The sequence below is a fragment of the Mytilinidion resinicola genome (genome assembly GCF_010093595.1).
Source record: "Mytilinidion resinicola strain CBS 304.34 unplaced genomic scaffold BDZ99scaffold_15, whole genome shotgun sequence".
Taxonomy (NCBI): Eukaryota; Fungi; Ascomycota; class Dothideomycetes; order Mytilinidiales; family Mytilinidiaceae; genus Mytilinidion; species Mytilinidion resinicola.
The window spans coordinates 226,028-253,795 of NW_022985451.1; the positions used below are offsets into that span (position 1 = coordinate 226,028).

A 27,768-nucleotide genomic window follows, 5' to 3' on the forward strand; every position below is an offset into this window, starting at 1 on the left:
TCGACAAACGAATATGGCAAACATTTGCGAATAGGCTCCGATTTGGAGTATGTTTTCTTGACTTTAGGGATTGGACGTAGTTTCTAAGTAGCTGGATTTCAAGAAGTGGTACAAAATTGTTTCGATATCTATAGATAGGTCTCACTCCATCCTATCTATCCTCACTAACCTTCAAAAGTAGAGACCGTCCCACCAACTTCTCTCCCTCCCCTTGTAACAAGGCTAACAATAAAAGCCATATGAAAAAGATCAAGACCAGGACTTGATGGACTGGATCGGCTCAATTATCCTCGGCGTAAGATCAATCAACGGATCCATCCCCGGTTGAGGCACCGACGTCCCGAATGTGGGTATGTTGTCCTGAATAAGCGGCATCCTCTGGGCTTTCCCATCTACCAACGGTACCGAAACTTCATATGAGTACAATATGTATGCAGTAAAGGAGAGAACCTGGCGATTTGCAAACGCCTTCCCGGGGCAGAGATTCGCGCCACCACCGAAAGGCCGATACGACTGATTACTTGCCAGACTGTTGCCTTTTGAGTGCAAAAATCTTGTCGGGCTGAACTTGGCGTGGTCGGATCCCCACACATTTTCGTCGTGGTGCAGTTGGCCAAATGGCACCAGCAGCATGTTTCCGGGTTCGAGAACCTTGTCGCCGAATTTGGTTTGAGCTTCGATTAGGCGGACTGAGTAAGAGACAATGTGAAGACGGCAGACTTCACGAAAGCAGGATTCGAGGAGTGGGCAGTTCTGAACGATGTAGGTTGTGTCAAACTGGCCATCTTTGAAGGCGGGAAGTATCTCTGCGCAGAGTGCGGAGCGGAGATTGTTGTCGAAGAGGATGTAAGATAGGAGCCAAAAGGCGGTGGCATGGACATTGGCGAATGCACTACGGAAAGTTAACCAAGGCTGAGAAATGAATAGAGATGTTCCTTATGTACTTACGCCTCATACAGGACGCTTGTCAGCGCCGCGGCCGAGCGTGCATCCAAACCGGCCAGTTTCTGAGCTTCGATCATGTTGCGAATCAAGAACGATGCCTGTGAAGTCTCGGCCGGATCTAACGCAGTAAAATGCTCTATCGCATTTAAAATGCGTTCATACGAATTATAGAAGTCCTTTGCAAGGAACCTGGGATATCGGTAGATCAGACACCAAAGTCCGTCAGCGAAGCCCAGCGTATGCCTAGCCATCTCCGGCTCCAGGTCGAATATCACCTCTCCAAAGAACATTTTAGCAATTCCGCGAGCAAGAGTGCGGTCGAGGAGGTCTCGAACTGTGAGGCGGCTATGGCTTCCATATGTGGTCTTGTAAGCGAGCTGTGGCCATGATGCGGTTTCATGAAGCGTACGGAAAAAGACGCTGGAAAGTTCGTCGACTTTGTCAACAGCTAACTGTCGTCGATACGCAAGATCCGCAAAGTCGAGGAGCTTTCTCTTCCGGGCACGATTGTTCGTGTTCGTTACTGTGCTGAAAAGTCGATCAAGGCTTTGGTTGTCTTTGTGCAATAGGGGCATGGCATTCTTCTTCACGCCAAAGGAAACCAGCAACACATCGAGATACTTTTCCCATGAAAGAGTAGTGACGTTTCGGAAGGATTCGGAGACATCGGCGGGGTTCGTGAGGAAATACAGCTTAGTGCCTAATACACTGACGGCGAATGGTTCTTGGCTTCCATTTCTGATGCGGCTGTTACAGGTTAGGGCGAGCGTCTCTAAGATAGATAGAGCGTACGAGGCGGCATCTACTACAGTTCCAGATCTCATGTAAAATGAATACCCATGCCCTTCAAAGTACTCTAGTCAGCTTTGGTCGATATCTCTTCGAATGGAAGGACTTGCCGAGAACTGTGACGAAGTAGTTAGTCCTGATGCTCATACAGCAAAGCGAGGGGGTTGGTTACATGGTATCCAATAGGGTAGTTCTTTGACCCTACGTGGGTGTAGGTACGGTGAAATGGTAAATCTCCAGATCCTCCACATCACCAGAGCTGACAACAGGCCGAACGCAATGATCCCCGAAGGGGCCGTGAGTAAACCTTCATAACGCTTAACAAAGCCTCCGACTGTAGAGATTATATCGAGTATCATGATGAATGATAGATTAGCATCTGTGATGAGGAGTTAAGAAAGCTATTTCCACTGGATCATTCTTATATGCCGCCATTCCATCTATCTCAGCGGTCCCGAGCACTGTATAGCCCCAGCACCTGAAACTCTCCAAAGTAGCCGCATCGGACCTTTTACTGGAAAGGGCGTGTGTAGCACAGGTTAACAAAGCCCTCTGGCGCAGTTTCCACGAGGCGTAGAATAAGCTCATAGGAGATCATTCAGTGGTCGGACTCCGTAGTTCTAAGACAGGTGCACGAAGTACTGGACCCCACCGACCCATGAGACGAGGGTATAAGTATGGAGGATACTCCGCGGAGAGGCTGATCTTCCATGTTTATCAATTCATGCCCGCGCCGCGTCATGTGTGAAACCAAGGAGCCACTCATCGATGGTTCCAACAGTTAATCCCTATCGGGGTTTCGAGTAAAAATATGAATCACATGTAGACTAGAAAAGCGGCGCAATTCTCGAAAGGTCTAGGCTCCTATGTTTAGTCTGCAAACCCTGCGCCTAGACTACGATTCGGACACCATCCCCACGTGTCGAGTGTCGCGGTTTATGGACGGTGCGAGGGAAACATTAGTCAATGGGATTGGCTATAGGTGCCAGTGTAGGTGGCTGACAAGCGAATGGACGTATGTATGTTTGATGGCAAGAGGTACTTCGTCGCTCAAGGGAGGGCTCGGGTACGAAGTAGGACGGGAGATTTGCTCACGCTAAGCCGCAAAAGTAACGGGCGTCGCCTTACGGTGCCAGGGGTGCCAGGGGCAGGGGCGACCTCAAAAACAACGTCCCGCAATATCAGACCTGTTCTGGCTGATTATAGCAACGCTGGGATCGGATTGTAATATGTAACACAGCTTCAAGGCCCGGGATCAGCATTCACTCCGGAACATGCGGAGATAGCCCCAAATTTGGCCCGAGGCGTGAGCATGTCGTCCCAACGGCGTGGATGTTCCCCGAGTTCAAATTGCGATAAGTGACGGATAGGTAATATGGCACTCCAGCTGGAATGTTTCACAAGACAGTTGGGCTGCCGGCTCAAGTCCCTATGCGCTCCTGCGCAGCACCGTGCCCGAATTCACACCGCCCTACGCACTCGCCAACCTCGCAGCCTCCCTCGTCGAGGATTCTGAGAAACGGACACACTCTCGTGAGAAGTTCGAGGGTGAACGGATGAAGATGGAGCAATTCAAGCACGAGGACAGTCGCGAGACCATCAACGAGGCGCCCGACGACACTACTTGGAGACCCGTCGAGCCATCGAAGAATACTGCTCTCTTATCAGGACGGAGACTAGCCATCGTAACCATATCTCTTTCGCTCGGCATGTTCTTGGTGGGCATAGATGCTAGTATCATTGGAGTTGCAATTCCACGCATCACCGCGTCCTTTCGTTCTCTTGACGACATCGCCTGGTATGGCTCGGCCTATATGCTTCCATGCACGGTGCTTCAGCCATCGTTCGGTGCCTTCTTCAAATCCTTCAACGTCACATACGTCTACATGGCCTCTATTATCCTCTTCGAAGGTACTTCACAGCTTTAATCGGCCTGTTTTCGCCTCTGTTCTATCGGGCTAATGTTTACATTCAGCGGGATCGGTTCTCTGCGCCGCAGCACCTACCTCGACGGCCTTCATCCTCGGACGAGCCGTTTCAGGTTGCGGTGCCGCAGGCATCTTCCAAGGCGCGCTCTCCATCATAGGCTATACGGTAGAAAAGAAGAAGATTCCACTCTACTATGGCTATGTAGTAAGCGTCTTTGGAATCAGCACATGTACGCAAGAGCGCTCCCGCTCTCAAACATAGATATGAAACTAACGCGAGGCATCACCTTTCAGGTACTGCACCGATCTTTGGAGGAGCTCTGACCGACCACGTGTCATGGCGCTGGTGCTTTTGGATGTGAGCCTCTGCCCACAACGAGGCGTCCACTCGCTGACCTACAACACAGCAATCTACCAATCGGCTGCGTTGTCCTCGTCCTCGTGCCAATGTTTATCAGGGTCAGACTGTCCAATGATGCGCTGAGAAAGATGCCAGTTCTTGTCCGTCTTCGTCGGATCGACTGGATAGGCACAGTGCTCTTTACCGGCGCGTTTACGTGCTTGTTTCTGGCCTTGCAGTGGGGAGGGCAAATAAAGCCTTGGAAGTCACCCGAAGTAATCGGGCTGATTGTTGGATTTGCTCTACTTCTCGGTGTTTTTGTTTGGACCCAAAAGCTTATGGGCGAGCGGTCCTTAATCCCACTCCGACTACTTAAGCAGCGAACAGTTCTCTTCGGCTCCATGTATCTTCTCCTGATGTATCTCGCGCTCTCGGTGGTAAGTACAATTTTAAATCGATAAAACACTCGTGTTTGACTAAAGCCACAGTATCTGTATTATATTCCGATCTATTTCCAAGCAATACGCGGAACTTCCGCCACCAATAGCGGTGTACGTATCATTGCACTAGATGTGTCGAGAGTGGTATTCGTTGTCATTGCAGCGGCCTTAGTCACGAAATGGGGCCATTATGTACGCATCTCGCTATTATTTACTAGGCTGCGAACTAACAGCGTGTAGATGCCATTCATGGTGGCCGGCAGTGGTATTGGTGCCATTGGAGCGGGCCTACTTACCATGCTAGATGTTGACACGGGCACAGCTCTCTCAACCATTTACATGTTGATTTGGGGGGCTGGAGCGGGAATTGGGGCAAACCAACCCTTTACAGCTCTTCAAGCAGCACTGAGGTTAGCTAACCGCTGCTGAGTCCCCGCAGTAGTGATACTAATTTTTCAATAGCGAGAATGATATGCCCATCGGGAACGGTACGAGCTTGCTTGACTTCTTCTTTAGCCCTCCCATGAACATCCGCTAAAGGAAACACAGGAATCACGGTTTTCGCGCTACAGCTGGGCAGGTAAAGATCCTTGAGAGATTATTTTTGGATGCTCTTTACTGACACACCTACAGCGCCCTTGCGTACGCTATCAGTCAAACAATGTTCCTCACCGAAGTGTTCCATCTTGTTGAAACAAATCCGTTGACACAGAACATCTCCCGTTCCGCTATCCTAGCAGCCGGTGCTACGAACCTTGGACGGCTTTCAACGAACCCCGAAACAGTCAGAGTAGTACGAAGTGCATACATCTCCGCCATTAAAGACGTGATGTTAGTTGCACTGGTTTCAGTCTGTTTAGCGCATCTTGCACTTCCCGGCATGGAATGGCTGAAGATCCCGGTTGACAAAGCCGGTGAACAAGATGAAGAGATGGTAGCGCCGATCAAAGAAGGTAACGAGTCTCGGGGTAATTGAACATCGGACGGCTTGTAATTTGGAGCCTCATTATGAGTGCGTACACATAGTTACCACGACATGATGCTCCTGGGAAGGTTTCCAGAGATCAATATACTGCGGGAATATATTATATTAACGGTTCTAATCACCTGCTAGGCCAACCCAGACGAATGAGTGCTCATGCAGACTGGCCGCGCCTACTACCGTAATATCAGGCATCGATCAGTCTTTTGACGCCCGCTTCGGGAATCAATGAAACAGGCAATCACAAGCAGGATCTGACCTCAATTTTCGCCACTTTCCAGGAGTTTGGTAGAACCTGGGCCATTTTTGATTGGCATCCAGTAAGCGCCCCAACTCCAATGTAACAGCAACTTAGCCCACCACACCTGCAGCGGCGTACCACGAACCACGGCATTTGCTGACCTCATGTTCGCGGTACACAAGTGCAGCGAGGGATGCACTTTGTGTATCGGCCTATGTATCATAGTTCCCCGCGATGACCCGAACATCCCCACACTCCTCATCTTTGAGCTTTTCCTCTAGCTCTACTTGCTTCGTTGCGGTCCTCATATGAGCGTATTCAAACTTTACACTCATTAGTGAAGATTAAGCATGGCTTTCCAGCACTCCCGTCGCCATGTTGATTGCGATCCATCGTTCGAGTCATGCACTCCCGCGGCGAGCCCGGCCTTGCCAGCAACAACTGGTCCGCCTGTCGTTCAGAAAGACGCTTTCATAGTAAGCTCTCCATCGTCCTATACTTCACAAATTCTAATAGGATAGGCACTCATGTGGACCTTCTTCGCCCTCGCAACAATCGGCCTCGCATTCCGCTTCTACACCCGCATCAAATGCTTCTGCCGCCTCCTCGCCGACGACTACCTCGCCGGCTTCGCCTGGTTCCTCCTCCTCGTCAGCGCTTGCATCTGGGACATGACCATCGACGGCATGTACGAAGTGACGCGCGTGAGCGCGGGGCTGCAACAGCCCTCAGCCAATTTCCAGCACAACGCGCATCGGTTCCTGGTTGGGTCGAATGTTGCGCTGGTTATGTTCTACGTCGGGCTCTGGACGATCAAGCTCAGCTTTCTAGTGTTCTTCTACCGCCTCGGGAACCAAATCAGGCGGTATCAGATCATGTGGTGGATAGTTACGGCGTTTACGATTGCGTCGGGACTAGCGTGTGTGGGGTCGATTCAGTATCACTGTCTTTCGGATCCGTTTGAGAAGGTTTATATGAATTGCTCGAAGGATAGCGCGATTCGGTTTCAGGAAGTTACGCTTAAGGTTAATTGCGCGTTGGATGTCTTTACGGACGTTTTGAGTAAGTTGGTATGATTCTAATAGGACGAAAGTTTTGCTGATTTGGCTGCAGTCATGTCTCTGCCCATCTCCCTACTCTGGAGCGTCCGCGTCAGCTTTGGCCGAAAGGTCGTCCTCGCCGGCCTCTTCTCCCTCGTCCTCATCACCATGGTAATCGCAATAGTGCGAGTCACGGTCGTCAGCAAAGGCTACGTGGTTGGTCATCGGCAAGCCGAGATATCTTGGCTGTACTTCTGGAGCTTTACTGAGTTTGCTGTCGGTACGTCTACAACCCACAATCTCCTCTTACTCAACTGCCTATCTCCCACTGACATCCCCCAGCTATTCTCGTAGCCTGCCTCGCCTCCTTCCGCGCCCTCTTCGCCCAGAAAGAACGCCAATCAGAAGCTGAAGTCGCCCGCAAGCGCGAGCTTGCTCAGCGCGACTCCCCCTCCGGCGGGAGCTCCAGGGCGCTGTGGGCGCGCGCAAAGTTCTTCCAGCAGTCGCTTTTTGAGACTGAGAAGACGGTTGATCAGGAGACTAAGCGCGGTGGTTCTGACGACTTTGTGCCGCTGAGCGACATCAGCGGCTCAGAACGTGGTGAGTCGAGGGCGACGGGAGATGCGCACTCGATCCAGGGTGTGTCGAAGTTGGAGAGCCAGGATGGGTATATTGGGTATCCTACCGCGCACGTGGTACAGCCGTGGCGGGGGTCGTTGTGAACAGGTCCGAAGCTGGCCAGGCTCCTTGAAAGCGGACTCGAAGTGCTGGCGTCTCGGTCCGCAAGGTGCAGATAGCCCCCATTGACAAGGAGGGGAAGCTGGTCGACGTATCCGCCACAGAGAAGGGATGGGACCCACAATGTCCAAGCTCTTGTGGTACTCTTTTAGGAGGCATTTGTTTATTTTAGGCCAAAGATGAACCTGCAAAAATCTTTTACACCACAGTGCTTCTATTCCTTGTCCTTGTAGCTGGATACGCAGTGATCTGCTGACTTGTCAGCACGGGGGCTGTAGATCAATGCGATTGGCAATATGTTTCGGGGGCCGAGTTCTGTGAGAGCGGTATGGGGGTCTTGTGTTACAGGGCTGAGTTTATGAATGAACCCCGCTGACGGGGACACAGGGGGCGAGGATCACATGTAGAGCTTCACGGCTCCTATCAAGGTCATACCCACCGCTCATAGTGCCACACAAAAGCGCCAGTAATATTCAGCCTAATCTGAGAGTTAGACACCGATGCAGTGATGCGGCAGTGCGCGCTCTACAGCTATCTTTGCATGTTGCCAAGGTTTACGGCCGCAGTTCACGGATATAGTCCTCGGTCTCGGAGCTCCTTGAGGCTTATCGTTACTTCTAACCGCATGCCATAACAACTGAGGAGCTTGTTCTTAATCCTGCAGTTCTTTATCACGGTCCCTTCGATGTTTACATCTCTCCTCCCTCCTCAAAATGATCCTCAGCTCTCCCAACCTGGCACGTGAAGTCCAGCGACAGTCTCTCGCCATTGAATTTGGACCTCTCATATTGGCGGGTATATGGTTGGCGGCGAGTAGATTCTACGACTTGAACTCAAGAGTCGTTGATGGTGAGTGCGCCTTGAAATTGGGGACGTGCATCTTCGCTGACGGTGGTAGGCATAGTTATCTTACTTCTTGTACGGACGCCGTTAAAGAAATGTAATCTGTGCAGTAATAACGGATATGTAGGCAATATCATGGTTCCAAAGAAGGAATAGATCGATTATTCTGTTGGGGGGAGGGATGGGTCGTCCAATCCGTGATATTTCGGCGCTGAAGAAGGCATGGCAAATTCAGACCTGAGGAGATGGAAAAACATGAGTAATGAAGCCTGAAAGCTTTCCTGAACAGTAACAGCGCGTGCCCAAGATGCTCCTGGTCCCATGATTGTGGTTGGCTTCGGCAGAACACGTGACGTTCTCGAAAGACCGGGGCATCTGGGGAATGCATCTCGCCCTACGCGGGTCCCTCCAGAATCCGAATCCGAATCCGCCCCCAAGACGCGGGATTAGCCATCTCACGCGACTGGGTGAATGGGCTAGTACCACCGGGAAGGAACGCCGAGGGACCGCTTCCCCATTGGTGCGTTGGTAGGTAGTCCAGACCACATCGCCGCCGCCGCACAGCAGCGGCATCAAAAACTGTGCTGTGGTGCTACGACACTATATCCAGTCCTTGTTCTCCGCGGCACGTTCGGTCCCCGTTTGCGACAGATGTATTAACGGCTGCAAGGGCGTGGTAGGGTAAGAGGAGCCGACCTGCTGGGACTCCCGTTTGCCAACTGCACAGCCTGCGCTGTGCCATCAACTGTAAACAAAGCTCAAGGTCAAGCTCGAGCTCCTACACACTCCCTTTCTTTCCTTGCTCACCATCGCTTTGGCGGGCATCGCCATCAGCACGTCGCCATGATTGCAGCTCTCCTTTTCTCGCTTGCTGCTCTTCCGCTCACTCTGGCCCTCTGGTCGGCCATATCACTCAGGTCCAACCTCAAGAAGGCGCAGGCAATCGGCTTTCCTGTGCTCATTCGCTACGTCACGCCTACGAACCCCCTATGGATGGTCTGGGGCAGCAAGTTGGTCCGCCTCGCCCGCCGTTTGGGCATTGCCACCGACAGCTTCGACCGATACTACCTGTTCGGCTGGGAGGGAAATGAGAGGTACAGAGTGCACGCCGAGCTCGGCGACGCCTTCACGCTCGTGACGCCTGGAGGCAATTGGATCTACATCGCAGACCCCGACGCAATATGGGATACGCTGAAGCGGCCTCACGAGTTCGGGCGGAACCTTGAGCAGCTTGCTGTCTTGAACGTCTATGGCAAGAACCTGTCTACTACTGAAGGCCAAGAATGGCAGAAGCACCGCAAGATTACCGCTGCGACCTTCACTGAGAAGAATAACGAGCTTGTCTGGCAGTCCTCTCTCTCGCAAGCCCAAGGCATGCTAGACTATTGGGTCCATCGCGCTCCTGAGCCTGTTCGATCGGTGGCCGACGATTGCAGGACCTTCACTCTCAACGTTCTGGCCGCCGCACTATTCTCGAAACCGTATCCTTTCGAAGGCAGAAACGAGCCAACAGACACCACCGACGAGTCCTACCAGTACCGAGACTCGCTCTCGAAGATTCTGCAGAACATCATTCTCATCGTGATCTTCGGCGGCGAGAAGCTCAGGACCTCGAAATGGATGCCCATCTCCTGGCAGCAAGCGGGTGCGGCCGTTGCCAACTTCCGCTCATACGTGTTGGGTTTGATCGATGAGGAGAAGGTAAACGTGGAAAACGGTGTGCAGAACCGCAAAGACTTAGTAGCTGCTCTCGTGCGTGCATCACTCGCGCAGAAGAAGGAAGGCAGGGACATGACCGTCACCGAAGAAGAGATCATCAGCAATACCTTCGTCTACGGCTTCGCAGGGAATGACACCACGGCCATCACGCTCGCACACACCATTGTCAACCTTGCAGCGCACCCTGAGACGCAGGATTGGATCGCCGAGGAGACTCAGCGCTACCTCCCCACCGACGACTTCACGGAGTGGACCTACCCAACCTGGGCGAAGCTGAAGCGATGCCAGGCTGTTGTTGTGAGTAGAAAATTCCTACCTTTCCACCTTACACTTTACTTACCGCCTGCCCAGATGGAATCACTCCGCTTGTGCCACCCGCTCGGCTCGTCCTCGAAACTCACCAAAGAGGCGTCCTCGCTCAACCTCGGAGGCAAGACCTACACTATCCCAACTAACACCCACGTCCAACTCAACTTCTGCGCCCTCCACACTAATACACACTCCTGGGGTGCCACAGCCCTGGAATGGGACCCCACCCGCTTCATCTACCACGACGAAGGCGAGGCTACTGCCGGTATCGAAGCCGAGCAACTGCGTCCCACGGTCGAGAAGAGGTACCTGCCATGGTCGTACGGCGAGCGCGTCTGCCCCGGGAAGAAGTTCTCACAAGTCGAGCTCGCGGCTACGCTGGCTATCTTATTCCGAAAGCATAGCGTCGACCCGGTGCCGGAGAAGGGCGAGACGCTGGTGGAAGCAAGGAAACGGGCGCAGAAGGTGAGTTTGGATATCCAGATGACGCTGCTGAACGAGATGTATCAGCCGCAGAGTTTGGGGCTGAAGTGGACGGAGAGGACGGCGGCTTAGCGGCTGCATAGCGTAGCTCAGAGAGCAGACTTCAGATGAGGTTGCGCGATGAGGTTGGTTCACCGAGATCACTGGCTCTGGACCGGACGTGGTGGACTCGGCATAAGTAGATGTATCCGTTGGCTTGGAGTATGTTGCTCGAAGCTACTGGGTACGATTAATGCAAATCATGGCGACAATGAAAAGCTTCTGCGGCGAATTAAAGGAAAACACTAGTAGCATTCTAAAACAATATCGAAGCACTCACTATAGGATAGCACGGAGAGGAGGCACTCGACAGGCATCCGCGCAATCAGACTCAACCTCGTCGTCCTCCATTCGCTGTCAGCTCTCCAACGTGGGTCTGGACTCTACGAGAAACGTTTCCGGAGCTGACAAGCACTAATTTGATCCTGCTCGACGTTTAGGAATCTTGGAAGGGCTGATGGTAAGAGGAAAGGAGGGCTAGACAGGGTACAAGGGTACTGAGGGATATCTAGAAGCCACTTGCTGAAATATTCTTTCTAAAAGCCGATAAGGTGACCATAGAGCCTCGTTCGCAAGACGACGAAGTACTCTAGACCCCTGTGACAGTAGAGGCTCTTATGTTACTACGTAGCTAAATTGAACAGGATGCTTATATACTTGATAAAATGAGCAGACAGCGCCTACAGAAACTGGCTAACGCTGCCTAAATAACCTTTGCGAACGTGCTCTCCTTTATGATGAAAATCGACTCTTATTCTAATAGAATAACGAAAGCAAACGTCGCAAGTCAACCAAGTCAACGTTAGTAGGGAAGGCGAAAGTGATGAGCTATAAGGATATTGTTGAGACACAAGCCAAACCTACTGTGAAGGATGCTGCGAAGAAAGCTGCTAAAGGAAGGCGTGGTCGGAAGCGCAAAACCTCTGCGTCAGCGGAAACAAAGGCTAAGAAGGCACGGAGAAGCGAAGCAGAGGTTGCGGCGGATGAAAGTGCCGCATCAGGGATGGAGAGTCACTGCTCTGTTCTCCAATTTTGACATAGATCGGTTTTAGAGGTGGGAATATTCTAAAGACCTTTTGCTGGCACTGAGAATGATGATTACCGCGGTGATGATAGTGGCGATTATGACATTGATTACGTTAGTGAGATTCAGTTATCCCTTCATTGCGAGTTCTGGATTGCAGACCGTTGTAGATAGAATAACACTTTCCAAATTTTATGCTCAGCCACAATGCGAAGACACTTAACTTACCCTCTGACTAACCCTATTACATAATCTTGACAGCTCAGCCTCATTTGCATCTTGCTGCCTACAATAGCATTGTACCCAGATATTTCAGAATATTCAATCCAAGGCTTCCTCCTTTATCATTTGCTTAAGATGGTTTCCGACACGTCTAACAGGTTATGCGGCCCATGTAATTGTATCCTCGAAAATATTCGCGAGGTGAATTGGCACACAAACCTCGTACATCATCATTCACTCAGGACGTTAGAAGAATCAGCTAACGCCGCTTGCGGCGTTTGCACTGTTCTTCTAGAGCATTTACAGAGCAGTAGTTTTCAGCAAGTGTCTGATATGTGGGACAAGCTGTTTCCAATCAAATGCGAATCCGATACGTCCTCAGCGAGCTGGCAAAGCTCGTTTGAACTGACGTTGACGTCCGATGGCGTGAAGAATCTAGGCCTAAAATTTACATTTGAGGTCATTGAGGAATCTGTGGGTTAGTATACTCTGTCGCTTCGATTTTCATGCAATTTTCGGGCTAACATTTGCGAAAAGGTAACCAAAGCGGGTACACCCCTTCATCAACAACAGATTCTCCTCAGAGTTGGGAACTGATAGGCCAGTGGTTGAAGCAATGCACTGAAAATCACGACCGATGCAATGCCCCCATTCCAGAACTTTGGGCTCCCACACGTCTGCTCGATATCGGTACCCCCGGGGATAAGTATGTACGATTGGTAGAGCGGGACGAAAGCCTTTTCTTGAAACAGCCTTACGCGACGCTCTCTCACTGCTGGGGTACTACTCAGCTGACTTGCACGACCTCTTGTAACATCAAAAGACATCGCCACGGTATTAGCTGGACAGAGCTCCCCAAATCTTTCAAGGATGCAATCAGGATTGCTCGGTCACTCAGCCTCCGCTACCTGTGGATAGACTCCTTGTGCATAGTGCAGGATTCGATTGACGACTGGCTTCACGAGGCTGACATAATGAGCAAAGTCTATCGATACGGCTTTATCAACATAGCTGCTACGGGAGCTGTACAAAGCAGTGAAGGCTGTTTCTGGAAGAGGGATCCACGGGTTGTCCAGCCAACTGAGTTCTCTATCCAATGGAACAATTGCGAGAAACTTGAAAGCAGGAGGTATCATGTCGTACCTGATCCACATTTATGGGCTCGGAAGTTGGTCGATGAGCCACTGAACCAGCGCGGCTGGGTATTGCAAGAGCGGATTCTCTCACGTCGCGTCTTACATTTTGGCCATGAACAGCTATTCTGGGAGTGCCGAGAGTTCGTGGCGTGTGAGACTTACCATCGTGGTCTACCTTTCAGTCTACGGGGAAACACACTTATCGACATCAAGACCTTGGATCTTGGCGACGAGCCCCAGGACGATCGTTGGCCAGCCAAGTACGTTTCCAAAAGTGTTAATGCACGTGGAACATTGCTAGGGCACGTCTGGAGCACCGTCACGGAATTATTTCGACCTATTACACTTCAGGAAGTTACGCTGAATTCGACGATGAAAAGTGCCTCGGTATATCGAGACTGGGATGCAGTCGTTGAGCTGTACTCACTAGGGGCCTTATCATTCCCACACGACAAACTTGTGGCCCTTTCAGGCATCGCAAGCGCTATGTCTATGGTCGAAAAAAATGCCCCTGGCGACGGCTATCTTGCGGGCCTTTGGCAGTCATCTCTACCCTCCCATCTTCTTTGGACAACGGAGAAAACCGAAAAAAGGCGACAGACTCTGATTCCAAGTAGATACGAACAATACATCGCACCATCGTGGTCTTGGGCCTCTATCCGAGGCAAGATTTCGCTCACATGGTGTCAGCACAACTATGATCCGAAGGACTACCTAGCGGCACTGGAAGGCGCAGAGGTGACTTGGTCTGACCCAAGGGCAAGATTTGGCCAAGTAAAGTCAGGATTCTTGAGACTCTCAGCCCCCCTTGCGTCTGTTCTTTGGGAAGCTGAAGACAGTCCCTCGTTAGCCAACCCCATGGCTGCGAAGATAACACACATCTTTCCTAGAAACTTTGATCGCCACATGTCTGTATCAATTCCACCAGACACCTCCACTAAAGCCGAGATCCTTTTTGACACAGTATCGGACGATGTGTCGGACGAGCTCACTCTCTTGCCCGTTATCGGGATCATGAGGAGAACGGCTCATGAAAACGAAACCATGTTTGGACTGGTCCTTCAACAGCAAGCTAAACCAGAATGCTATTCACGCCTTGGAGTCTTCTACACTACAAGGCTACGAGCAAGCAAGATTCTCAGAAATATGCCACGGCAATCCGTTACGATAATCTGATTTCATGTATATTAGAGCTCGATCAATGCGAAATCAACGAGTGAATTTGAGCTCCTTCTTCCAAATGGGGGGGTTCCAGACCGAAATTTAAAAGGGTAGGTCGCCGTTGATGGTACTATTCGATAGAAGGCCATCGGGAGTTTTTATGCAGCGGAAATAGCATTTTCGAATTCCTGGCTCACGTGACATTTTAAGGTGCGTGCGCGCAAAAACAAATTATCTTAGCAGTATAGCTTAGGTTTGAATTTAGAAAGTGTTAAAGCGGAAGCCGATTTAACTAGCGACTGTAAGCAATAAACATGTTAGACAATGAGAGTTTCAAGTTTATGAAAGCTGCTGGTACTAAAAAGCCAGAATGGCATAGAAGTACTTCCAACGCGATGAAGGTAGGGCACTCAAAAATGCAGCATTCACGACACAGAAGACCAAAAAAAAAGATAGGATGGAGCCCCAATATTCCAGAACATCGACTACAAAAGAGACTCGAGAGAGCAGACTCGGCGGTGGTATCAATCTAACTAAAATCGCAGATTCTCCAAAGATAGATCCAGAACATCATCAACAACACCCCCGCTAAACACCTGCCCAAAACGATCCCCCAACCTCCAACCACCACTCACCCAGGCATTTAACGCATCAACACATCACTGCATAACCTTCCTCCTTACTTCTGCGCCGCCGCCGGCTTCCTCGCCCAGCCCGTCAAGCTCCGCCACCCAGCTCCATCCTTCGCGCCCTCCTCGAGCACCTGCACGACGCCCTCGAGCAGCTTCTCCTCCTCCTTGCCCATCTCGACCTGCAGCTTCAGCATCCACTTCTCCCACGCCCACGCACCGACCGTGCCGGTCAAGTTGGCCGCATTGGACGTCGAGCCCAGCACCTCCGGCACCGCAACGTCGACGTCGCCGTCCGGGCCGATGCTCTTCTCCGGGCTGTTGCGCGCGTCGGCGCCCACGGGCAGCGTGTCGCGCCAGTTGGCGGCGGGCTTGCCCATGGGCAGGATCATCCACGCGCGCTGGACTTCGTCGAAGCCGGCCTTGCGCAGGCGCGGCAGGAACGTCTTGGTGGGCTGGGGGTCGTAGCCGCGCGTCTTGAGGTTGAAGCCGAACTCGACGCCCATGGCTTGGGCCTGGCGCCCCGCGCGGATGATGTCCGAGTCGATGAGGGAGAACTCGAGGTAGCCGCCGGGCTTGAGGCAGCGGAAGCACTCCTTCAGGCAGAGGTCGTACTCGTCGAGCGCGCGGCCGACGGGCTTGTCCGTCTTGAGGAGCGCGTAGAGGCTGCGGGCGGAGATGACGTCGAAGGCGCCGGACGGGAAGGGGAGGGTCCAGAGGTTGGGCACGGGCATTTGCTTGTGGTTGGTTGGGCCTTGCACCGTGGAGGCGGTGAGGTTGTGGCCAGGGGGGAAGACGGTGGTGACGGTTGATCGTGGGTGATCAAAGGCGAGTTGCCAAGCCCAGTCACAAGTTGGCTGACCGCCAACGTCGAGAATGCGAGGTGATCGGATTTGAGAGAGCGATTTCCACGCTGGTGCGCTAAGTAGCTTACCACCGTTGAGTGTTTTTTGTGCTTGTAGGACCCATGTCGAGGGTGACATTTGGTCAAGCGCTTGTCGTTCCATCTGAGCACGTGCGATGCGCTCTTTCAACACTGTCGGGTCTTCGGTGTAGAACGAAGAGACAGGTCGTGGCGGAGATGGCCGCACTGGGTTGGTGAGTTCGAACTTTCCGAGGAGTTGGTCGCGGTGGACTTTGGGCATGCATCGTCTTTGAATGTGCATGGCCTCGGCGCGAGTCTGACGATGGATGAATGCGTCACCCTTTTGTCCTCGGTTTTGAAGGTGCTCAAAACCCTGAACGTAGGTAACGGTCTTCTTTGGCTTATCATCGTCCTCGTCGATTGACTCCTCTGATTGCTCCTCCTGGAATCTCACTGACTTCTTTGGCGACTTGTCCAATGAGTTTCCGCGGCTGTGAGTGGGAGTGGTGGTCTTGGCTGGCAAGTTCATGTCCCGCAGCATCGATTGGAGTTCGTCTTGCTCGGCTAGCCAGTCTGATGTGCGGTCCTTGTTGGCACCTGCCATCTTCTCCAGTTCGTCGTGGTACTTTTCATTGTATTGGAAGACGGTTTTGCTGGGGTCGATTTCCTTAATTTCGACCTCCTCCTCGCCATGCAGGGCTGCAGGCTTAGCAGTAGGAGGCCCGTCAGTGCCAGCAACAGTAGATCCTACAAGCGTAACTGATTGCTCGATGATACTATCGCGTGCGTCCCATGGAACGTTGTAAAATCTTTCCGCAGTGGTGGTTGTTGGCATGAGACTCTCTGGGTTAGGAATGGACCAGGTGTGTCGGGTGGTAGCTTCGAGGGAGGAGAAGAATCCACCGGGTGAGGGAATTGACAGAGCTGACACGGGCTCGCTTCCCCAATCAGCGAATTGCACTGGTGAGTTGAGGCCATCGACAGAAAGGGACAGCTGTGGACGCATGACCTCGGTCATTTCGCCCTCCGGGATCTCAATCAATTGCGTCACCTCGTGGTGCTCTTCATGTTCATCCCGAGTTAGATGGCGTAGATGTTGAAGAGTCTCGAAAGCTTGGGGATGTAGCTGGACTGGAGGTAACCAGGCATTAACATCTTCGTCCGAGACGTCGTTTCGGCCTGCCATGGCCATATCCGGGGTGGAAGGACAACTGAGATGCTCCATCTCTTCTGAGGTCATGCTGCCGTCCAAGGAAGGTGTAGCACTGGATGCCGGGACCTGAAGGCTGCGGGCAGCAAGCATGTTAAGAATGTTGGCAGAGGGCGACAGGAGTTGAGTAGGTGTCGGTGCAACTGGGGACATGGCATTCTTGAGCTTCTCAATGGTAGGCCAGGCCGACGGCGACGGGATGACGAGAGAGGGGTATCGGCTTCGGTTCGTCCGTACCGTTGTCTTCTTCACCGAGTTCGAGCAGATCAAGGGCACCTCGCGTTCAGACTCGTCATCCGAGATGTCGTATAGGTCGTCGAACTCGGACTCGGCGGGGCTTTGCATGTTGCTGTGGTAGGATTGATTGGCCCTCGGCGTGGGAAAGTCTTCTGAGTAGACGGGCGAGAGCATGGCAGCCTGCGGCGAGAGGGTTGAGTCTGCTTGAGAGATGGTGGAATATCTTGGCGCGAAATAGTAACGGGGCACGGCGGAGTCGTCCTCGACTATGGTATTAAGATCGTGACTCCGAGCCAGCGGAGAACGGGGGAAATCGGAAGCCGTAAGGCCGGGTTGGTATCTTGCAGAAGAGAGCATGTCTACATTCATGTTGTCTGAGGTGAGCTTCGCCTCGTCTATTAAAAGTTCGGATACGTCGAAAACCGGAGTGCTGGGATGGGGCGGTGTTGATGGGTGCTATAAACAGGGCTCTAAGAATGCAACAGTTATTAACGGGCAATAACCCTGGTGCCGGTCAACGGTCTTAATGATGAATAAGTCGGGAGAGAGTGCTTCGATCAACGAAGGCTTTGAGAAGGCGGAGGGAGGGGGAGAGGGAACGGGACAGCGAAGAGAATAGCTCAGTAAGAATAGCAGGCAACGGGCGCGGCACGGGACAGGCGGGTTTATATCGCAGCGCGCGACCTGAGAGCCTCCCATTGCCGGTGGCGCATCCATGGCGAGATGCGAGCGGTTCTGCGCAGTGGAAAAGCGGAGGTCGAGCAGCACAGGCGGCTGGACCGCACGGCGGGCGCTTTGGGATGGGCCACGACATTGTGACCTCCAGTTCAGCAGCGCAATTGGACGGGCTGCCAATGAGGGCGACGGGCGGGCTCCTCACGGGCGACGCGCTGGCTGCTTTGGACATGGCGCGCATCCATCGAGGCGGTTCGCCCAGCGATTGGGATGGAGAGGCAGGCGACGGAGAGTGGAAGCGCTGGCGGGGAGCTTGGCCACAGCTGTTCCCACCTCCCCAGCGGTTAGAAGACGCACGTCGGCCCAATGGCACTGCGCCAACGGCATGCTGCAGCTGGCATTCAGTATCGAGCCTCCAGCAGGAAACGAGGGCGCGCGTGCCCGTTTCGACCTCTTCACAGCCTCCGCCGAAGTTTCGCATTCAATATATGGACTGCCCATCGCCCGCTGCCGACTGTTTCGACTCGCCTCGCTGCTGCGCATTCTGAGACGAGCCGACGAAACGAAGCCGGCAGTGCCAGCGAGTGGCCAGCGGGTGCCAAACGTGCAACGGGAGTGCCGGCAGGCTGAACATGCCGAATCGAGGGCGCTGCAGACGGAGCTTCCTGCAGTGGTGATGGGTGCGAGTTGGATGAGGTGTCGGCTCCTGGGCTTCTTCAGCCTTGCCAAGTCGAGTCGGGATGCCGCCCTGCGATAGCTTTCGGGAGTTTCGGGAGCGAGCGTGACAGCCCGCAGAGAGGGCTGAGGGTGAGGTCATTCTGAAAACACCAAGCCTGCATCGTGAACTCGCCCATCCCAATTTCCTCACGCACGCCCAGCCGCCGTCTTGCGACCCCTTTTGTGGCCCGCCCTGCACCAATTGCACCCCGTGTCACCCGCCCATCACAGCCTCACCCCCGCCATGACTCCCCCCGCCATCATCGCGCCCTCCATCCTCTCCGCCGACTTTGGAGCCCTGGGCAAGGCATGCTCCGACACCATCGCCCAAGGCGCCGATTGGCTTCATGTGCGCGTTCCTGCGTGTCCTGCACGCCATTGCCCGCTAACAGCCCCAGGTGGATATCATGGACGGCCACTTCGTGCCGAACATGACCTTTGGCGCCCCCGTTGTAACCAAGATCCGCTCGCACGTTGCCCGCCCTATCAGCGCTTACGGAAAGGGGACCTTCGACTGCCACATGATGATAACTGAGGTAAGCCCAGGCCGTGGCAATCCCCTTCTGCACTGCCGTTATATTGAAGCTTGTCGGGTCACCTGCATTACCGCCTCAACGCAGTGTCGTGAGCGCCTGGGACCCGCCCTAGCTTCTCTCTCGATACACTCTCGCTACTCTCACCGCCTCAATATACATGGCCCGCCTGCTGACCTGCGCTAGCCGAAGAGATGGGTTCGAGACTTCCAGAACGCCGGCTGCGACCTCTACTGCTTCCACTACGAGGCCGCCTTCTCTACCGCCGCCGACTCGCCCTCGGGAAAATCCGACTCGAAAACCTCCCCCAAAGAACTGATCAAGTACATTCACGGCCTCGGCATACAAGCCGGCATCGCGATAAAACCCAGCACCCCCGTCGACGTGCTGTGGGACATAATAGAGAATCCAGTGGAAGATGAACGACCCGATGTGAGTGTTACAGATTGAGCATTTTTCGTGACTCACGCGCAGTGGCGAGATGAATGGAGCTCGGCGTCAATGCTGAGTTTAAAGGTTTCGTCAAATATGAGGCTCCAGTGGGGCACGCGTGACAGCGTGGGCGCGTCGACGAGGCGGCGCTTAAGATTAGGGGTGTTCGAGACCTACCCTACTCGTTAGCGGAGAAGGCTCCCGAAGTCTCCTCACTGTCGCGTGTCCATTCTCTTGCCACTGACTCTATTTCGCGAGGCCACTGTCTCTCAGTCCACTTTCACGCTACTTGGCAATATCTCTTCCAATACACCCACTAACATCACTCAGATGGTTCTCATAATGACAGTTGAGCCTGGATTCGGTGGCCAATCCTTCATGGCCTCGGAGCTCCCCAAAGTGTCCGCTCTACGCGCCAAGTACCCAGAACTGCACATCGAAGTCGACGGGGGGCTATCGGAGAAGACCATCCCTCAAGCCGCCGACGCAGGTGCTAATGTAATCGTAGCTGGTAGTGCTGTCTTTGGCGCCAGCGATCCGAGTCAGGTCATTGCAGTGCTGAGGGAAGCAGTCGAGAGCAGGCGGAAGTAGGTAGAGAAGGCGCCTGTGGGATGGATGTAATTATGACTTTGACGTCTGATGGTAAGCACAAAAGGGGGTAGATGACTTGCATATAGCGTCGCTGGCATTAGATCGAGCTTGTGGTCCAAATAAGAACCGATGACATTCGTCTTATCCCCCTGCTAGGTACTGTAATCGTCATCTAAGACGTGCATTTTCCAACCTCGAGGGTTCTGAGTCACACTCGGAAAGAAAGGTTTGACAGCAGAACCTCTAACGGTATGACACGAAGTATGAGCATCCGATCTTATCTATTTCATCAATCTAAACTCTACTTATCGGTAACTTTTGGGGAGGGTTCACAGTCTTGAGCACGTGTAGCAACGGGTGACCTCTCACATGGCCATCACGTTGCCCCAACTCAACTCTCCGCCTCGTACGTATAAAACTCGCTTTACTCTTTGATCTTCTCCATTCTCCTGAGGATCGGAGGCGTGGTTTAAAATACTATGAGCAGCTATTTTATGGCGTTCTGGGAGCTTGAAAAGCCGGTTTCACGGCGATCCATGGATCTGTTGGTAGGATCAACCCACGACGACTAATCGGATCATGAGGTTGAGTCTTCGGTTGCCTCGAGGTTAAAACATGGGCTCGGCTTCTCATGGGTGGAGGCTTCGGGTTCCAGGAGGTGGAGGACATGGTATCTAAAATTCTGAATGGTGATGCTCTGTAGCCGTCTTTGACGAGCTCGACCTTTACTGTAGGGCCACTTTCTTCATCATCATAGCTAGTTGCTTCTGTGTTGAATTAGCACTTAGGCGTACTATTTGTCGTCGTCTTTCATCGAATCTAAGCATCTTCATCACGTCGAGATTTCGCCCGCGTTTCTTCCACTGCCCCAGATAGTCCAGTCATCGGCGCGGCATGGTGGCCTTGTTGATTGTAACGTCCTCTCCGCTCAATCTCTTCTCCAGATGCCATTGGACGATTTTGAAGTTGCTTTTCAACCTCTGCCACTCCACCCGCCCATGGAGACATACTGTAGCTGATCTAACACTCCCACAACTCCATCGTTGAGCGAGTATGGACGATATTGCAACCCCAACATCATTCGTTCCGACCTTCTATTTTGAAGAGAGGACCACGAACCCTTGACTCCATGAGATTCAGCCCCGACGAAAGGTTTTTATACCCCTGACACACCTCACGAAGACCTTGCTCACATGACTTCGACGGGGACCATATGGTTTTGACGGCTAGCACATGACCGCTGAATCAGCGCCCGCGGTGCGGTCTCGCTTGGGGAATATAAGGTGGACTTCTGACCAGGGAGAAAAGCTGGCAAGGAGGTTTCTCTGGGGATGTCAAACCAGCTAGATACCGACTGCATGAGCAAAAGACGATGAGATTCATGTCAGTGGCTCGTGGGTCTGGAGGTCGGCGGAGGAGGTTCAAAATGTGCATATATTCGACCTGTGGGTGGAGCAAACCAGAGGCTGAAGAAGAAGCCCATGGGTGAAGCTGTGGTGGGGATCAAAACCTCAGCCAATGAACGACCATGGATCTGGTGGACTCCATGCCCTTTGATACAGCGATGCTGACGGCCATTGCGCCTCCAATCCAGCGGTGACCTCCCCACCGAGCTCTAGGCTTTTAGTACCAGACTAGCATTATCCTCATAGTTGCCGTCGTCTTGGAGTGCTACCGCAAAGCATCATTATCTATTGGCGAACTCGCCCACTCCATTCACCTCGCGCATTTCGACTTTTGCACCCCAACAACCAACCCCGCGCCATCATGTTCTTGAGCAACCGGCTTTGCACCCCACATAGCACCTCCGGAGGAGGTCCCTGCTGCTGGGACGAAGGATGGAAGAGGAGGGAAACATTTGTAGTCGAAGAAGAAAGATCACGGATGGCGCTAGACTTAATATGGAATAACTGGCACGTGATTTACGAGCTACGCGAGAGGCAGTAGTTAAGATAAAGTCGCTGTGTCGCTTTATCTTTCGTGAATGGGATTTGGGAAGTACGTGACTACGGGCGACGGACTGCGGCGGAGCGGATAGCGCTCTAGCCGTGCGATGTCACTATAGGCGTAAAAAAGCTCCAGCGCTACCAATCTTGGCGTTTGATGGATGTTGACGGAGTACGTATTCCTAGCCAGCTAGCCTACGGAGTGTGGTACGGCTAGCGTCGGCTACCTTAATATAGAACACGGTTCCTATATTTAGCCCTCACAGTTCTACGGTACGGCTACGTAAGCCTCCACACACAGGAGCATATATACGGCGTACGTAGCCTAGATAGATGCTCATCCAATACATCACTTACCTCGTTCAATGCATTGTTTCACCTCCATCCTCAGATGTAAATGCCGGGAGTCCTCGTAGCGAGTTCCGCATATACTATACTCGCTAACCTCGTCTCCAACGTCTCCAACTGAGCACGTTTCCTCCACAGTAGCCAGCAAGAGACCGATTTCGAAGCGACCATGCCGCCCTACAGAGACGAGGCGCTCATTGCCTACCTAGCGAGGCAGGGCGCCGATTTGGAAAGGAGAAAGGCCGAATGAATCGAATCCAACAAGAGGGGTGTCCGTGCTGGTTGCGCAGAAGTTGGCAGCTCGGCGGCAGGCAAACGCTGGCTCCTCGAGGAACTAGAGCGGCCCTGCACACGATGCCACCTTACTATCTCGCAGCTCTACTTGGACAACCTTGCCCCGCTCGAAGACCATCACCACGCTTGAAGCATAGGCGCTCTTGAACCGTGCCGGCGCTCTGGACATGCAAAACATGAGGGTCAAGCTTCCTGTGACCGGGGCTTGGGTGAGTATGTACCTAAGCCATGCCGCGGTCGGCGGGAAGACCTTCCTGGACGCCTCTGGTCTAGTGGACGGGATGCCCGAGGGAGCTTCGGTGATGGAGACGGTAGACGAGGGCGGGAAAGCGACTACGCAAGGTTGGCACGAAGAGGAGAGCGAGAGGCCAGATGGCTCGACGAGCTAATTGAAATTCATTGAGAGAAGGGAGTTTGAAAAAATACTGTGGACTCTATCCCGGAGACGGACGTTTACACGGTACCGCAAATATTAACGAGGCCGAGGTGTCGGTGGCGCGGACTAGAGACGCAACAGCTGACTCCCGAGATGACGTTAGAAACTTGCGAACAAAAGGAGGGCAAGGTACTGCGAAGAAACGTCAAGAGGCGGAGGCGCGCGCAACCCGTGATGGCTGGCGAGCGTTTGTTACGATCTTACATTTCCAGGGTTCAACCTCAAACAATAACCTCCTATACCTATTATTTCTGAGCGCCATCCATTACTAACCAGCAGTGACAAACGCAGCCACTCAGCGATCCCGTAAAGAATTGTGACTCTACATGTAATGAAGACAAGAAGCAGCGTTAGCTAATAATAAGTAGGCAGGGGTAGTAAATTGCGAGAAAAAGGTTTTTCCGGAGGGGTCTTGGTGTTGAAGACCCCTTCGAGTCAGAAAGCGGCATGAAACCTCTCGACCGGCATCTACGAACTTAGGAAGCACAACTCTATCCAGCCCTACCTTCTCTCCACGACTATTGAGCTTCGTGTTGTGTAACGAGGAAGACCGAGCAGACGTTGTCAGCAGCAGGGGGTTTACTCACATAGAATAATCAACCTCAATTCAGATACATAACCAACAAAGCAAAATCTCATCAAATTTTCTCGCTACGCAAAATAAAAGCAGAGCAATGTCTACCTGGTATCATATCCAAACACCGCCAATCCAGTGCGTGCCATCCCTTCCCATCCCCAGGGATGTTTTGTCCCCTAAAAGGTCAATATCACATACTTTCTCTCTTCCATCCACATCCACCCATTACCTCCGCTCACCCTAACCAACGGTTGCAACCGCTTAATAAACCGGATGATCAACCCAAATCGGTACATCCCGCACCTTCTCTATATCCCACACCACACGATTCTTCTCATCGAACTGCGCCCCCTCGTCCGTGATGGGTAACACCTTGATCGTATCCTTGACCTCACGCGCACTAATTCCCATCTCGTCCTTCACGATCCACAGAATCGGTGTTTCGCTCGTAACGGCCGGGTTCCAGAACGCCTTCTTCTCGACTTCGGCGGATAGGGGCGGGAGCGGGCGGTTAAGCTCCTCATGCAACATAGCCCTGCACGCCTCGACGCTCTTCTTCTTGGGCGCAAGCAGGCGGTAGAGAATGCCAGGCTTAGAATAACCGCCAGACGAGGCTTGCGGCGCCATCTGGACTTCGCTGCCCTTCTCGTTGGGCGACTCGCCTTCGGCGGTAGATTCCTCGGCACGGGCAGGAGTGGCGGTGGGCATGCCGTCGTCGGTCTCGGCGTAGGAGTTGAGGAAGGGGCGGAGGGACATCTTAAGGAAGACGTGGAAGGCGATACAGACGATGAGGAAGACGAGCATGATGACCAAGGGGCCGATGGCGGCGCGGTTGGAGGCGATGCTGATGGCGAAGAGGCCGATGAGGCAGATGGCCGACAGATACACGCCGGTGCTGAGCTGGTGTAGGGCCTTGGCGTAGGTGGCACCCTTGGTGTCGATGTTGGTGGAAAAAACGTAGAGGAAGTTGTAGCGGAAGGCGAGGTAGACGAGGGCGAGACCGACGAATGCGAAGCCCATGACTAGCGGGGCGATGCAGGAATATGTGATGGCGATTACACCGACGTTAGTCCAGACGGGGTAGGTAGAACCTAGAGCCGGGCCAGCTAGAGTGATGTACTTGGTGTACATCTTGCGAGGGTTCTTCATGAAGAATCGGCCTAGGACGTGGGTCATGACGAAGCCACCTGCGTTGAACAGGGCTTTGGAACTGAAACTAAGACCAAGCAGAATGAAATAGGAAATGTAGAAGTTGGATGCCAGCGGCAGATTGGTCGCAAGCAGACTGGGGGCTGTCCCTGGGTCTTTTATGATCTTGGTAACGACGGATGTAGCCGCGGAGCTGAAAGTAGTGATGAGAAAGACCTGGATGACCTGGAAAGCGAAGTACCAGGACTGGCACTGTAGTTCGACTTGGGACAGAGTCATGGCCCCTCCAAGCTTAGCGGCGACTGATAAATATTAGCTCTTGCTAGAGAAAAGGGTTATTGAATACTTACATCGGCAAACGACAGGCACCAACGACATGAGAACCGCAAGCAGCACGACTGGAAGGAGACCGGTGACAACACCTAGAATCACGCTCGGGATATCGTTGATGAAAGACAGAAAGTGAACCTTATCAGTGATGTTGTTGATGTTCGAGATGATACCGACGACGGCAACCGGGATAGCCCAGAAAATGATCATAATCACGATGAATGCCGTTGCGAGTGCGTGTCGGATTGTTACCATTGCGGACTTCATGCCCAAGTTCTTCCAGATGACTTCTCCGGGAAGGACGCCCATCTGGCGACCGATCGGCGAACCTCCCTTCACCTTGTTGAGTTTGTTCTGCGAAGCGCCCCAGGCGGCTTGAGCGTCGGTGAGCGTGTTAAACTCGACGAAGGCAGCGGTAACATGTTTCTCCTTGCCATTCCAGTGCGAATCCTGACCTGCTTGGACCTTTGGGATGAGCTCGGTCAGATGAGTCCGTCCATATTCAATGGTGTCGACCTTCTTGCCGATGAGGAATTTGAGCTTGTGGGTTGGGCGATCCTTAGGGTTCAAGTACGGGAAACCTCCCTCCTCGTTGCTCTCGTAATGCTTCTTGCCCTTCTCAGCCTTGAGACGGTTGGCGTTGGCGTCCTTGGACAGTCGGATTTCTCCCCCTTCTAGCTTCATAGCAGTATCGTCGCGCTCTTCGACAAGCTTGGTCAACTCCTTGCAATCGGTCGGGATCCAGACCTGCCTGGCACCTGGGTACCTGGCCCTGATGGCCTCCTCATTGAGGTCGGCGTTCGGAACGGAAGTAAACAGAATGGTGCGCGAGGAGATGCGGCTGGCGTTCCAGGCGGACAGGAGGTAGGCTTTGCGCAGGTTGATGAGGTAGAAGCACTCACGTGCAATGACCACCATAATAGCACTCAGGAACACGACGGCGACCAATGCATGGGCGTAATAGCGGGTCGCATGGGTTTTGACGTCAACATTGGAAAAAGAGAGTTTGTCCAACTGCTTCTTTCCACCACCGCCTGGTTTTGTCAGTATTTGCTTTCAGGGGCGGGGCAGTCGCACGCACCTGTGATGTTGACAGGAAACAGCACCGGCCAGGTGATGCAGCATCCCACGAAGCAGATGACCACCACGACCTTGGTGAAGCGCAGGAACAGGTATCCATCGAGCGAGTCGGCGTTGAGGACTATCTCATCGGGAGTATTGCGGTAGTCCTTGATCCATCCGAACAGCGAGGTCTGGGCCTGGGGGGTTTTCTGGCTGCGGGGACGTTAGCGAAGCGGTAGCTATCTTGTGACGTCGACAACCACGCACCGATCTTCAAGACTGCCGACGTAGGACCTGGGCGCGTAGAGGCGGTGCAGCTTGCGTCGAAAGATGAGGAACAGCACCACGAAGACGCAGGCGATGAGCAGCGCGGGGATCAGGGTCGACACGAGCGACGAGGCCGAGTTGGACGGGTTGCGGTTCGAGCCCGAATTGTTAGCGTTTTTGACGCTGTCCTACGCGCGAGTTAGCCTGGATCCGGGGGCATTGCAGCGGGAGACAGCGTACGCGGACGAAGAGGTTGGACGCCATGGCGGGCAACGGGAATTGGAGTTGTCGAGAGAATGCAGCTCTGCTGGCGAGGACAGCAGCAGATGTCGTGGGGAAAAACAACACGACCAAGGGGTGGTTCAAGGCTTTTGAGCTGCCAGGGTCAGTGCTGGCCGGCGTCATTAGCCAGGCTACTTCTGGCCGAGCGCGCTGCAGGTAGTGGGCGGCGGCTGGCCAAGCGCTGCGGTGAGCCCGACTCGGGCGGGCATCTGGGCCTCCTAGGCCTCTCGTGAACCGATCGCCAGCACCGTCTGGGCTAGCATCAGATCCGCTTTATTGCCTCTGGAGATCGCCTGCCCTGGCTATTGGGCACACGTCATGATGCCTCGCCAGCATCATGCAGCACCGCACAACGGGAAAGGCCTGTTGCTGTCTCCAGCCTCACTTCGCCACAGGGCCGCGCGCACCGCCGCACCGCCGCACCGCCCTCACTTCGGCCTGCTCCCGCATCATCGAGAATCCGGGGAAGAGCGGTCCAGACTGGGCCATGACGTGTTGCGCAGGTTGGAATTGTTGTTCCAGCTGCATGGCATCTTGATTGCTGTCCAGATCTATGGTGGCAGTGCTCGCCGTGCAGCAGCTGAGGTTGGGCGTCGACGACAGACGCAGCTATAGTGGTGAGAGCATAGTACACAGTAGGACGGTGACGGAGAGCATGGTGGAGCAGGATCCGCACCCTACCCACCGCGACGGACGCTCTCCCGAAACTTGGTTCCAAGATTGCGAGACATGGATGCGACCAGCATGTGAGACGCGAGAGCCTGCCACGCTGCCCAGACCCTGGCCGAGTTCAACACCGACGGCACCAT

General features: G+C 53.3%; 9 protein-coding genes across 9 annotated transcripts; 6 read left to right on the forward strand and 3 right to left on the reverse strand.

Annotated features, from left to right (window-relative positions):
* Positions 1-61: 61 nt before the first annotated feature.
* BDZ99DRAFT_448119 (cytochrome P450) lies at positions 62-1,985 on the reverse strand (the record flags this gene model as incomplete). Its single annotated transcript, XM_033718047.1, has 3 exons — positions 62-892; positions 949-1,747; positions 1,907-1,985. 3 exons carry the CDS (start codon positions 1,983-1,985, stop codon positions 250-252), a joined length of 1,521 nt encoding a protein of 506 aa, XP_033573641.1. The 3' UTR covers positions 62-249.
* Positions 1,986-3,407: 1,422 nt separating this feature from the next.
* Positions 3,408-5,540, forward strand: BDZ99DRAFT_421782 (efflux pump antibiotic resistance protein). Its single transcript, XM_033716958.1, has 9 exons — positions 3,408-3,645; positions 3,710-3,892; positions 3,957-4,020; positions 4,070-4,439; positions 4,491-4,634; positions 4,683-4,852; positions 4,905-4,930; positions 4,992-5,022; positions 5,076-5,540. The coding sequence occupies exons 1-9, from the start codon at positions 3,444-3,446 to the stop codon at positions 5,416-5,418; spliced, it is 1,533 nt and encodes a 510-aa protein (XP_033573642.1). The 5' UTR covers positions 3,408-3,443; the 3' UTR covers positions 5,419-5,540.
* Positions 5,541-6,189: 649 nt separating this feature from the next.
* BDZ99DRAFT_448126 (uncharacterized protein) lies at positions 6,190-7,648 on the forward strand (the record flags this gene model as incomplete). Its single annotated transcript, XM_033718048.1, has 3 exons — positions 6,190-6,727; positions 6,779-6,985; positions 7,048-7,648. 3 exons carry the CDS (start codon positions 6,193-6,195, stop codon positions 7,425-7,427), a joined length of 1,122 nt encoding a protein of 373 aa, XP_033573643.1. The 3' UTR covers positions 7,428-7,648.
* Positions 7,649-9,279: 1,631 nt separating this feature from the next.
* Positions 9,280-10,869, forward strand: BDZ99DRAFT_393436 (cytochrome P450; the record flags this gene model as incomplete). Its single annotated transcript, XM_033715845.1, has 2 exons — positions 9,280-10,302; positions 10,357-10,869. 2 exons carry the CDS (start codon positions 9,280-9,282, stop codon positions 10,867-10,869), a joined length of 1,536 nt encoding a protein of 511 aa, XP_033573644.1.
* A 1,330-nt stretch (positions 10,870-12,199) lies between these two features.
* On the forward strand, positions 12,200-14,544 carry BDZ99DRAFT_83384 (HET-domain-containing protein). Its single transcript, XM_033728943.1, has 2 exons — positions 12,200-12,560; positions 12,620-14,544. The coding sequence occupies exons 1-2, from the start codon at positions 12,218-12,220 to the stop codon at positions 14,392-14,394; spliced, it is 2,118 nt and encodes a 705-aa protein (XP_033573645.1). The 5' UTR covers positions 12,200-12,217; the 3' UTR covers positions 14,395-14,544.
* Positions 14,545-14,985: 441 nt separating this feature from the next.
* On the reverse strand, positions 14,986-17,837 carry BDZ99DRAFT_83118 (uncharacterized protein). Its single transcript, XM_033728942.1, has one exon. The coding sequence runs from the start codon at positions 17,687-17,689 to the stop codon at positions 15,059-15,061; it is 2,631 nt and encodes an 876-aa protein (XP_033573646.1). The 5' UTR covers positions 17,690-17,837; the 3' UTR covers positions 14,986-15,058.
* Positions 17,838-18,035: 198 nt separating this feature from the next.
* Positions 18,036-18,752, forward strand: BDZ99DRAFT_523261 (uncharacterized protein; the record flags this gene model as incomplete). The annotated part of the gene is made up of 1 exon (XM_033725791.1): positions 18,036-18,752. The coding sequence occupies one exon, from the start codon at positions 18,036-18,038 to the stop codon at positions 18,750-18,752; it is 717 nt and encodes a 238-aa protein (XP_033573647.1).
* A 39-nt stretch (positions 18,753-18,791) lies between these two features.
* BDZ99DRAFT_83391 (Ribulose-phosphate 3-epimerase) lies at positions 18,792-20,678 on the forward strand. Its single transcript, XM_033728944.1, has 4 exons — positions 18,792-19,061; positions 19,111-19,248; positions 19,432-19,677; positions 20,008-20,678. Exons 1-4 carry the CDS (start codon positions 18,957-18,959, stop codon positions 20,266-20,268), a joined length of 750 nt encoding a protein of 249 aa, XP_033573648.1. The 5' UTR covers positions 18,792-18,956; the 3' UTR covers positions 20,269-20,678.
* A 3,452-nt stretch (positions 20,679-24,130) lies between these two features.
* On the reverse strand, positions 24,131-26,941 carry BDZ99DRAFT_489879 (DUF221-domain-containing protein; the record flags this gene model as incomplete). Its single annotated transcript, XM_033723020.1, has 5 exons — positions 24,131-25,320; positions 25,369-26,382; positions 26,430-26,623; positions 26,678-26,860; positions 26,937-26,941. The coding sequence occupies 5 exons, from the start codon at positions 26,939-26,941 to the stop codon at positions 24,131-24,133; spliced, it is 2,586 nt and encodes an 861-aa protein (XP_033573649.1).
* Between the last annotated feature and the right edge of the window lie 827 nt (positions 26,942-27,768).